Raw genomic sequence first — 12,017 nt, 5'->3', positions numbered from 1 at the left:
TCCCTCCCAGAAACCTGGCCATCCCCTTATGGATTAGACTAGGACTGTGCTACATCCACTCCTGGTTATTAAAAAGGAAAATATCATGTTTGAGTTACGTTTGCAAGCATTATCTTGTGTCCCTTCAGCTGGCCTCCAGGGAGCATCATTGTAGAAATCTTTACATCTTTCACAAGAGAAACCTTCAGTGTTATGGTGGCAGACACATCTCCCATGGACCTGTAATGTGGTGAGAACAGAGAGCAGATAAGGTGACAAAAAAAGGAGAGGAGAGAGAGGAGAGGAGAGGAGAGGAGAGGAGAGGAGAGGAGAGGAGAGGAGAGGAGAGGAGAGGAGAGGAGAGGAGAAGAGGAGAGGAGAGGAGAGGAGAGGAGAGGAGAGGAGAGGAGAGGAGAGGAGAGGAGAGAGAGGAGAAGAGAGGAGAGAGGAGAGGAGAGGAGAGGAGAGGAGAGGAGAGGAGAGGAGAGGAGAGGAGAGGAGAGGAGAGGAGAGGAGAGGAGAGGAGAGGAGAGATATTTGCTTAAGGTATGTCAGCAAGATCAGGAAAATTTGAAGCTCTTTGGCTCCCTCAGCTGACATAATTTTCAATTATTTCAGTAAAAGATCTGGAGAATACCTCCAAACATTAACCAAATAGTTTTAAAGGCGTGGAGCCACATTACTTATTTGTAATAAATATTACAAAAAAAAAAATTTGTAATAAAAATTACTTATAGAGATATCAAAGGAAACATCAACATTTTAGATTATTTCTCTCTCTCCCTATATGTCTTCATATTGTGATACATATTTTCCAGGAGAAAAAACTCTTGTTCCTAGAGGGAAAAAACTTGCAATCACATTACTGGAATTTTTAATGATCAATTTTTCATGGGTTAGCTTTGCATTATCAACTATTCTTTGTGCCAATGCCTCCTCTCCCGCTGCAGAGCCTCCAAGCCCAGCTGGAGTATGGAATGCACCCAACAAGTGGCCATTCAAGTCTGCACATGCCATAGGCTACTTACTGCATTACATTTGCACCATTACAGATCTGGAATTCTGCTGCTATTATCAACATGTCTTGTCCCAGTTGCTTTTGAAACACCACAGTAGTGCCAACAAAGACAGCTTCTGTGCATTTCAACCCCGGGTTTTAAAGGAAGAGTCTGCATTGAAACATAACAACCAGCAATTGCAAATGGCCAATCCAAAGATTATCAGAGATCTTCCTTCAGCTCCCTCCCTCCATCTCTTCCTTCTCACAAAACACCAGCTGAGACTCCCCTTTGTGGAGACAGCATTAAGGACGCACCATCCCGGACTGATGGAAAACATCTCCCCGCAGGTTCTGCATGGAATCACACTGGCTGGCATGGCCATTGCAAAAGCAGCTGCCCCTCACAACCATCTCATAGATGGCATAGTAGTACTTCTCAAGGGGATCACTGTGCCTCCTCCCAAGCAGAGCATCTCCAAGGGTGTGGAGTTTAGTAAAATTGATCCTTAAGTTTGTCAATGTAATGAGATCTGGAAGGAAAGAAGAGCGATCAGGAGCCCAAGTTCAGGCTAAAATGAACAGTATGAAATCTTCAGCTTGAATCAGTCATCCAAGAATTTTCCTATAGTGAAGAAATTATGAAAATGATCCAATATTGGCCAAGATCAGTAATGCCTCCAGTGGCAGTGCAGTGCAGGGACCCACTCCTGACACACAGCTGCACAAGTGTTATCATCCTACTTGGTATGGCTCTGCACTTTCCCAGCCATTGCCTTCATGGCTTCATGTGTACCTCTGGGACTGCTCTCAGAAAGCAGTGTGGATTGGGCCTGAATCCAGAGAGAAAGAAGTTTAGCTTCATGGATATGCTCTGCAGAGCTTTGCTGTTTGCCCCCAGGACTAGAGAACAAGACCAGCCCATTTAATTTATTAGTACAATGTGTCCCTAAGATCTTTAGGTAGCTAATTTTCAACATCATTAACTTACACCAGATGAGCTGTTGACCCTTTAAGTGTACAAAACAAACAATACCAGCAAAGTGTCTCTGGACAAAATATGTTGTGTCCATACCTTGGATATATGGCACATATGGATTTTCTATTTCAAAGCTGGGATCCAAAGCTTTTAAAACAACCTGCAAAACAAATCAATAAAGCTCTAGAGATGGGATAAGCAGCCACCAAAGGGATCAAAGGACAGGCCTCTGCTTTTAGCAAACACAGAAAAGAGACCTTCAGTTCCACAAAAGATTTGAACTCATACAAACAGACACTTGACAGTACCTCGCCTTCAGTGGAGGGCTCGATGTCTGAATATCTTGAATCACAAACAACATCTCCAACACTTTTTGCTGGACCAGTAGAAATGTTGGGGAAAGAAGCTGCACAATCATGTGCAAAATATCTAAACACTTTCCAGGTCTGACCAAAATCAGTAGAGCGCTCAACAAGCATTGCTGCAGGCCGAAATGTCTGCAAGAAACATTCCAAGAATTCCCTAAGCAGGCATTAACAAGACACCTCAGGGGTTGTTACATTGATATTCCTCTTTGGAGGATGCTAAAATTTTGTATTTGAGAGTTTATAGGTTCATTACAAGTATTGTGATGCTTACAAGAGTCTCTGAAAAAGCTCATTAGAACCTCTCTCTAGCAAAGGGAAAAGGTAACATTTCATATAGATATGTGATTACTTTCTAAGTAAGGAAATTTACCATAACAATTAGGAATTTAGTACAAAAAAAATTTGTAATCATCTGGATCATAATTGGTATGCATGAACTGAACTAGATTGAAAGAGCAACTGCAGTTCACATATGTCCTACATTTTTAGAGTGTAATTTTGCAAAGTATTTTTTCAGTTTTAATTTTTGGATTTATAGAAAATAGGTTCAGAAGGCACACAAATAGGAAGCTGTTCAGTCTATCCTCCTCCCCTAAGGCAGGATCAACTATAATTTAACCATACTTGACAGGTGTTTATCTAACCTGTCCTTACAAACCTCTAAAGATGGAGCTTTCATTGCCTCTCTAAGCAATTTATTCCTGTGGTTAATTAGTGTATAATATTACATAAAAGCTCTGGTAAAAGATGTACCTTAAAGGTCAGGATAAGATGGCTGAATTGGAATAAAGTTTCTAGGTCCAATCTAATGCTGACATGGTCAATGCCTGAAAAGAGAATGAAAATGAAGTGCACAATGTGTACATTGAAGGGGTTGCTGAGACAGTTTTCCCATGGAGGATTTAAAGATGCCTTTTCCAGCAGAACAGCTAGACCCTTTAGGGCATCCCCTGGGCACAAACCTGTGCAGCTGGACCTCTCTCTCTGGGGCAATACAATGTGCTGCCTTCCTGCCACTGTCACCAGCAATGCTGCATGTCACTGAGACTGCACGAGGTGGCTGAAGGTCCTGCTCACATAATTCAGACTGTAAATGATGGTCATGATAGAGTTCTGGGTTTGTATATTTCTATATCCAGTTAGGTTTGTTTTTTAAAATCCATTCAAATAATTTACTTATTGCTAAGAAAGAAAAAGAGAACTAATAAAATGAGGTGTTTTCTTCATGCTAAACAGAGCTTTTAAACCCTTCTATACTTCCAGATGTGAAATTTATCATGACCAGAACTACTGCACCAGACATCTTCCAAAACTGCAACGAATGTGGAAAAAACCTCCAGAGGTCACCACTCTCTGTAGAGAGTTCCAGGAGCTCAGCTGGTATCCCCATTGTTCACATCTGCATGCACCATCTCAGGACTCCTCCTGACCAGGCTGTGCATGAGACTCCATCCCAGAAGAAAGAAAGAGAGAACAAGGAAAGCTTCTCTCACAGCTCACCCACAGCTTTATTGGCACTGGTGTCCAAAGGCAGTGACAGATCCTTGCTAAACTCCATGAAAAAACAAGGCTTATAGATTTTCAGTTGGATACTCAAAATAGAGGTAACATATTATCTTATTTTTCTATGCCTTGATTTCCAACCAGTCAAGTGCTTTTCACATAATCACTGTATGTCAAATAAGACAGAATAAATGTTAAGTCCTCCTAGCATGTCTTCCCAGAGGAGAATCATCAATTCTCCAATTTCTCAATTCTGGGATTGCAAGTTGCAGAGGACACCAAGCCTAGTGGTGCTGTTGACACATGTGAAGGACCAGTGACCATCCAGAAGGACCTGGAAAAGCTTGAGATGTGGGCCCATGGGAATCTGATGAGATTTGTCAAGGCCAGGTGCAAGGTGCTGCACCTGGGTTAGAACAATCCCCAGAATCAATACAAGCTGGGGGATGAATGGATCAAGAACAGCCCTGCAGAAAAGGAACTTAGGAATATCAGAATAAGGGAGCTGATAGCCAGGCTCTATTTATTTTTTTTTTCTAAATTATTAGTTCTTTAAAAATAATTTTTAAATGGGTATTTGTGTTTTACAGAATGTCTTTACATTACATCTGTAGGCAAATGTATATTTTGCCCCAGATGAAAATTCTCTGTCAGGGCAGACACTCTGTGGAAAACGTATGGCTGTCATGTATAACCCAGCATTGCCACACATCCTCTGGTCAGCTGTTGGAGGGGGTGAGTTTAAAACTTGTCCATAGAAACACAGACTTCCTGAAATCTTCTCTTGCTACACAAATAAACGAGTTTAAATCACTCAGTATTACGTAATCAAAGAAGAGATGCATGTTTTTATTCATCTCTTCATGAAGGCATCTTTGTGAAAGCCAATTACATAGAGAAATCCCACAGTAACACCTTGCAGTAATATTTTCTGTAAGGAACTTACCATTTTCTGACTGCCACCACTTCTTTTTCCTTTCAGGCTCAAACGTTGTGATAACATTTTCTACCGTGTGACTGTTGTGCTGGGTATAGGGATTATATGGGTACCTGGAATCACAGACAAAGCACTTCTCTTCAGCCTGGAAAGCAAAATGAGCAGAATAAAAGCTTAATATGGATTCTTCACTAAAAATTAGTTGGATGTACATATATTTATGCCATTGCAAGGCTTGAACCTGTCTTGCTGCTTTGGATGCCTGTGCTTTTAATCACTCAGGCTTTTCATATACAAGCCCAAGAGAACCATCATATGCACGAAGCATGCACATAGTAAGGGTTGGTCATGGTCTTCCCCAGGTACTCTATAAAAATTAAACTTTTTCAATTGTGGAGAAGGGATGTCAGTAAGACCAGGTACAAGGTAAGTAGTTGATTTGGGATGACACCACCACCCTGACCACTGTCAGTGTCTTTTGAAGTGTAGGGGGACTGGGAAAGTTTTAAACCAATGCCAAGGAGGAAAATCAGGATATCAAAAGGATACAAGGGTCTTGTTTGAAAATGCTACAAGCAGAAGATGAAGGTAGTTATGGTTAACTGATATCTCAGTTCTGAATGTGAGGCTTTGATAGTGAGGGCAAGGAGGTTGTGTTTAAGGTGATAAGATGGGGATTGAGTGGTAGAGCACGAAGAGGTGACAAGGTTAACATGCTGGGCTGGGAGATGGCCTGTGCTGGGCCATGTGGAGAGCCTGAGCAGCCGTCACAGCCAGCAGGGTCCTGTGTTCAGCAGGGTGGGCAGGGGTGGATGCACTGCACAGACTGACTCCAGGAGATTTGGGGAGAGCATAGTGCGAGGATGCAGGAATAAGCCACAGCAAAGGTGATGCCCAAGCTGTGTGCCTGGCTGGTGGGGACAGTGGCAGGAGCAACAGGGGATGACACAGCACCCCAGAGGGAACTGAAGGAGGAGGAATGAGTTCAGTGCCCATGGCTGGGAGACTGGAATGACCCAGAAGGGGATGAGTAGCACACTCGGGATCCACAAAGAATTGGGAATGGTTTTAACATCTTTGCATTATGAAATCACCTGGGAATTATTTGCATTCAAATAAATGAAGATATATAGATTTACAGGTATAGTTAATGTATTTTAACCATGGTAATTATGTATTATATTCAGTCATTCTATACTACACTTGACAAATGTATGAATGCACATTTTAGAAGTTGAGTGAGAAATTAAAAAAAAAATACTCTGTCACCTCATTTCACAAAGCTCTGGTAAGGAGAGCTCAGGTTGTTGAAGCAGTTGGAAGGACTGTGCACACTCATACTCTGGTTTTTATAGACATACAATATGACTTTGGGGCAACTTATGTTTAAGGTTGCTCCATAAAAATCTACTCCAAAGGACAAGCATGTATATGTCCATTTCTGGCAGATCCTATTTGCCTCTGAATTGCACAGCTTTATACTCTCCTCAACACTGAGTGCCCTGTCTTTTCCTTTCAAAACATATGTAAGTAGTAAATCCAATCATTGAGCTAAAACCCACTTAACCTACATTTTAAAAACAGTAAGACATATTAAAGAGTAAAAATTACTTGTAGTGCTGCTATCCAAACACAAAGCAGTTGAATTTTATTTTTTCCCCATCTGAATCCCAGCTAAATCCTGGCTCTTGGTAGCTTGCTACATTGACTAATAACCGCTTTCATGAGTAAGGTTTGCTCTTAAGAAATCTGCCACAGGTCATCAGGAGAGGAGAGGAAGAACTTTGGCTTACAAGATGTAAGATGCAAAACTTCCTGGTCTGCCTCCAGCAAAGAATTCAAAATGTGCTAGTGAGAAAGCGGATTGGAAGTGAGGTGGCACTCTGATGCACTGTAGGTGCACAAGACATTTAAGGCAAACTAATAAGGAACAGAACACATTGACAAAGGGTCTCTCTCTCTCAAGCTCTGCAAAGCAGCAGAGTTTGTGATTTTCACCCTCTTCAGGAGACAGCCACCAGGGGTCAAGATATGTTGAAGCAGCATTAAATCACAGGGATTATTGCAGAACAGCTGCTCCTTTTCATGAGTCTGTATTTACATAATTCAAAGGATAAGTACAGACAAGTGAACAGATTAATTTTTTTTATTGCTTTTTGATCTTCTCCTAAAAAGCAAGAATAAAAGGCAATCATCCAGCTTTAGGACCAGAAAATTCAGGCTATTTTAGCAAAGGAAAGAGATATTTACATTTTTCAGGAAACTGTGGATACAATGTGCAACTGGGAGCAGTGCTTGGTTCCATGTCCATACTTTACTCTGCAAATGTGTCACAACATTAAGCTAGAAGGTCATAAATTGTAATTATTTTCAATTGCTTATAAATAAAGCTGTACTTTAACTTCCTCTTTAGCCTAGGCTGTTATTTAGTGACAATATTTCTCTTTGTGACAATTCATTAGCTCATTGGGGCCAAGTCCTCCAGGATGTACAACAGGGGAATCCTCATTTCTGCACACCTTCCATATACCCCGTGGTTCCCCCTCCTCACTGCAGCCAGGGAGCGAGAGGCATCCCTCTGGTCAGCCACATTTTGGATCTGCTGACCCACCCACACGGCCAAAGCCTGGACCACAGCATTACGTCTGCCCTTTTCAGAGGCAGCTTTCTGCTCTCAGCAACACTGGCCTCATTTCAGATCAAAAGAGAGGAGAGTGTATGGTGTGAATCTCTTAACAGGCTGCCTCAGGTCTCAACACCATATGGACATGTCCTCTGGAGAAGGTCCTGCAGCCTGTGGGACCCCTCTCACACACACAGACCATGGGCTTCACCTCTGCGGCCTGAGTGGGAAGAGGACTTGCAGAGCAAAGCTCCTTCAGAAATCCCTGTGCTCAATCCCTGTGCATCTCAGGGATGTTTCTCCCCCTTGAGAAGACACACATCCCTGTGGAGGCTGTTTGCTGCCAAACCCTCCATATGTGCTGCAGGGAGGCACAGCCTTCCACCAGACTTAGTGTCACACTGTCTGGTAATTATTCCGATAACTCCCACAGGCACTTCCTAGTCTGGGCAAATTCCCTATACAGATGAGAATAAGGTTAGTAGGAAGAGTGAGGATATGGTTAGTAAGAGGAGCTCAGTTTATTAAAAAAGAAAGAGCAAACCAACCTCCAGGTAGCCTATAATGCAGTACTTCTGAGGGCTGCTCATCCCACAGGTTGACGAGGCTGTCAGTTGCTTGCTGCGGCCCTGGAGGAGGTCCCCAAGGGCTGGGTGGCAGGACCCAGCCCCACAGTCATGCTGTGCATGCTGGGGCCTTATCAGCACTGAGCAAACAGAAGATCAAAGAAAGATTAAATTGTTTTGTGTAACCAGCAGTATTCTCCAGACAAAGTCAGTTAAATCCCAACAAAAGCAGAAAACTCAATTATCCTTTGCCTGTACTCCTTTTGTCCTTAGTTATACATTTTTTGAAGAACTTCAGTAATAAACACACCAGTTGCAAAATAATAATAAAAAAATATAGCTAGCCTATTACAAATCTATGCTAAAACTTAAATTTTCAACACATTGGCATTTTTACTGAAAGGTAATGTGCCATGAGCAATAATTCATTATGCTTCCCACCCTGACATACCCATTACCAGCAATCCTACAAAAAAGCATTTCAATTGACTCTGTGAATAAAGACAGATTTGAATTACTTCCACTTATTTCTGTTGGAATAACTGTTCCAAGTTATAATGGTGGAAATAAGACCAGGATTGATATCAGGGGTCCCCCAGATTTTCTTTTAATTTGCAATTAATCCCTAGTCCAGTGTCAGAACCCTGTCAGACCCCATGAAGTGTAATTGATAAATTAAAAGAGTAATTCTGAATTATCTTAATAATTGCAGGACTTTTTCTTTGTTTTGCCTGAAAGAACTTTCAGTATCTTCTCTATTATATTAAGACTTCCCTTACAGGGCTTTTCCTTTTAAACAAGTTCTATCCTGAAACTCTGCAAAGGAATGGGTACCTTGGAGGCTATATCCATTCAGCTCTACTTGGCTCAACTTGTTAGAAAAGGTGCAGTTAAAAAACCCCTACAACTGATACTTGAAGATCCCACAGAACACTAGAAATACAACTACCACAGTGAAAATATGGCATTTTATAGCCAAATTTCAGTCTATGGCTCAGGGTATAATTCAGATGATGAGTGACACTTGACTCTTCAGATGTAAAGCAGTGCCTATGTTTAGTCAGCCTGTTCTTTTTAGTTATACAAATCCATGCTGATTATTCATTAGCAGATGTTGATTGCCCCTTTCAGGACCTGAATTAGACTCAATTACAACATATGTATGTTTTCTTTGTACTTGAAGATATCAAATCTCATAGGTCCCTCACTGGCAGGAGAGTGGGGAATAAGGATTCACTGTCCCATGTTTCTCTTTCTTAAAAGTGCTTTAACAAAATCTTGGAAAGGTGTGTAAATCACATGATAATATTTCAAAATTGGCCTGAGTCACTGTAGCATCTGTACTTACTGAGGTGTAACAGGATGGCCAGCCCCAGCCTCATGCCTTCCCATCAAACTCTCACTGGTACTGCTGCAAGAGAAAAACTGGTCCATCACTTGGTGCTCTCGCTCACCAGGGCACACAGGTGTACCCAGAACCAGCCTTTAGTGAAGTGACAGAGAGGTAATAAAAATATAAAGACCAAAAGGAAACCTTGGCTTTGATTTAGTTGTAGAAAAAAAAAAAATCTCATGATGTAAACCTCAGCACTGAAACTGGAATGAAAGCAGAGAAGCACTTCACAAAGGCTTCCAGAGAAGACCTTGAAAACATATTCACACTTAGTATAAAATATAACCAGAATGCTATCAGCTAAAATACTGTAGTATTCAAATTAAAAACCCCTTAATTCTAAGTGGATTCAGCAGAGTGTTTGCAGAGCTCTACCTCTGTCTCCGGAGGTTCTAGTTTGTTTTAATTAATTTAAAAGATAGTCGGAGGTCCTAATGAAGATGCCACTGAGAAATGCTTGATGTCAGATACTATGAATTTTGTCAGAGATCTGATGTAAGTGCATCTTAATGTTTAGTGAAGAAAACCAGGTAATGTCAGCATCAGTGCAAAAAACTTGTACAGGGGAAAATCAGCATGAGTCCAAGAAAGGTTGATTGTGGCATCATGGCATCCTTCCTCTTCCTATTTACCAGAAGAAAGTGAGACTTGCCAACACAAAACTGCTGGAAAAACAAAAGGCAGCCATGGGTATAAAAGATAATCCAGTATCCTGCCACCAAGTAGAACTCCCAAACCAAACCTGCCCCCATCTTTGCATCTTCCACCTCTTTCTCCACCTGTAGAGGAAGCAGTGAGGCTGGTTCACCCTGAAACAGTTCCAGCTGCTGGGGCATCCCTGTATGAGCATGCCCCAAGCACCACTTCTCAGCTGTGTTCTTGTTCCTCACCCTCACACAACCATCACTGCACTGGGTGAGCTTAAATGAAATACAGCCCCGGAGTAGTGGGAACATAAACAAAAGCACTTCAGGGGTTACAGGCTCCATGTGGGCTTGGTGCACCCAGCTCCATGCAGCACACGACACAACAGCTGTACTAGATGAGTACCTCTGCAGTAGAGACAGGAAAAGCTAGCAAGGGTCACCAGGCTTTCATTCTGCCGCAGCTGCTCTCACCTGCCACAACCACAAAGAGCCTGGCATGTGACAGGGAGATGATGCTGGTGAGCATCCATGCAGCTGTGCCTGGCTACAGAGAGACCCGGCCACAGATCCACTGTCCGAGGCAAAACTGAGCAAATATTTTCCCCCTGTGTTGGACTTCAAATTTTATACTCTGTCAGAATAATGGGCAGACTCAGAGATGATTAATCTGCAACGACTGCCACAGCACTGTAGTGAAATACACGTGCCCATGGTGAGCAATCTTGGCAGTTACACATCCAATCCCTATCCTAACACTGCGACATGTAACACAAGAGATACTCTCTAAACCTCGCTCCCTTTAATGAACAAACAAGGACTAGAAAAGCCCCAACTAATTTTGGTTCCATGCTTAACAGGAAAATTAAATATTGAAGAGGTCTTACCTGGGTTTCAGGCAGCCAAGTGTCTCAGCTGGGAATGAACAGAGCTGAGTGAGGGAAGCAAGCAAAGGCATACCTGTGCACTTCGACTGGAGAAGACAGCACGTCCCCTGAGGCACCAAGGTGTAGGTGAGAATGAGACCCAGCCTGCAACCTGTCAAAAGCTTGATTTGTGAACTCCTTCTGCTTCTGGCATCAGCAAATATATTCACAGAAAGACAATTGTGACAGGTTAAGTTCATGGCAGAAAAAGTTCATGCAAGTGAAAACAGAAGGCTGGGATTCTTAAAGTGCTGACAAACAACACCTTGTCTGTTGTTTAATTAAACATCTGTTCAGTTGGTCTGGTTTGAAATAAAATATCAAAGTCTTTATAACTAGTTAGCATCGGAAATCTAGTGGCTCTGGACTGTCTGACTGTGGGCTAAAAAGGATAACTCCTCACAGCAGCAGTGTGAATGGTCTGGAGGGCTGTTTGGGGTTCTGAGGTGACTGTAAACATGCCTGCCAGACAGCTGTGATTGCACTTGTGTGGACATACTGAACCAAATCTGAAAAATTCAAACTCTGGATCATCAGTGTGAGCACTAGGTTTTTCTCAATTTAAAGCTGAAGACAACAGGGCAACTTGAGTCATGGCTTTGCATTTCAGCGCAAGTTTTGCCTGTAACTGTCCCCAGCAGCAAGCACAGGACTGCACTGATGTGTGGGGTACAGCACAGTCATGGGCAGCGTGGTGATGGAGCAGCTCTGAATAATGTTCAACAGCTCATGTGCAGAACTGGCCACTGTTTTCTGGTGTCTTTGTTGGAACGTGTGGCACTGTGATTCCAGTTTCACAATGGCAGGCTGCCTTGATACACAATTTTAGAGGTGACATATTTGTTACCAGTTCTCGTCTGACTATTTGTAAGTCTTAATTCATGATAGTCTGTCAAGTATCATTACACATCCTTAAACAGAAGGTTCTCTATAGGAGCAAAATATGTTTTATAAATTCATCACTGCTTTTTCTTTTGGTTGTTCCTATTCTTTTGGAAAAAAAGAAAGGTATGTTCTTTAATCTAATGCAATGCTCAGTACTAAGTGCCCTCTGCCATTATTATAATTATTAACTCTAGCGGAAATAATTCTTATACTTAAT

General features: G+C 42.1%; 1 protein-coding gene across 3 annotated transcripts in view; it reads right to left on the bottom strand.

Moving 5' to 3' along the window:
- LAMB4 (laminin subunit beta 4) overlaps positions 1 to 11,038 on the bottom strand; it is a 43,747-nt gene extending 32,709 nt beyond the window's left edge. The window contains exons 1-9 of one of the 3 annotated variants that reach the window (XM_030960414.1): positions 10,950 to 11,038; positions 9,301 to 9,363; positions 7,935 to 8,092; positions 4,773 to 4,908; positions 3,077 to 3,150; positions 2,264 to 2,452; positions 2,052 to 2,115; positions 1,295 to 1,509; positions 99 to 219 (exon numbers count right to left, since the gene is read on the bottom strand). In XM_030960414.1, the coding sequence (XP_030816274.1) occupies positions 99 to 219; positions 1,295 to 1,509; positions 2,052 to 2,115; positions 2,264 to 2,452; positions 3,077 to 3,150; positions 4,773 to 4,908; positions 7,935 to 8,092; positions 9,301 to 9,334 (991 nt within the window). In that variant the 5' untranslated portion in view covers positions 9,335 to 9,363; positions 10,950 to 11,038. Of the gene's footprint in view, positions 1 to 98; positions 220 to 1,294; positions 1,510 to 2,051; positions 2,116 to 2,263; positions 2,453 to 3,076; positions 3,151 to 4,772; positions 4,909 to 7,934; positions 8,093 to 9,300; positions 9,364 to 10,876 lie in introns of all 3 variants that reach the window. The other 2 variants (XM_030960413.1, XM_030960415.1) reach the window with 2 other exon arrangements.
- Between the last annotated feature and the right edge of the window lie 979 nt (positions 11,039 to 12,017).

This window comes from Camarhynchus parvulus, chromosome 1A (assembly GCF_901933205.1).
Source record: "Camarhynchus parvulus chromosome 1A, STF_HiC, whole genome shotgun sequence".
NCBI lineage: Eukaryota > Metazoa > Chordata > Aves > Passeriformes > Thraupidae > Camarhynchus > Camarhynchus parvulus.
The sequence above is the reverse complement of the archived record's forward strand: the minus strand, read 5'-3'. Positions and strand labels throughout refer to the sequence as shown.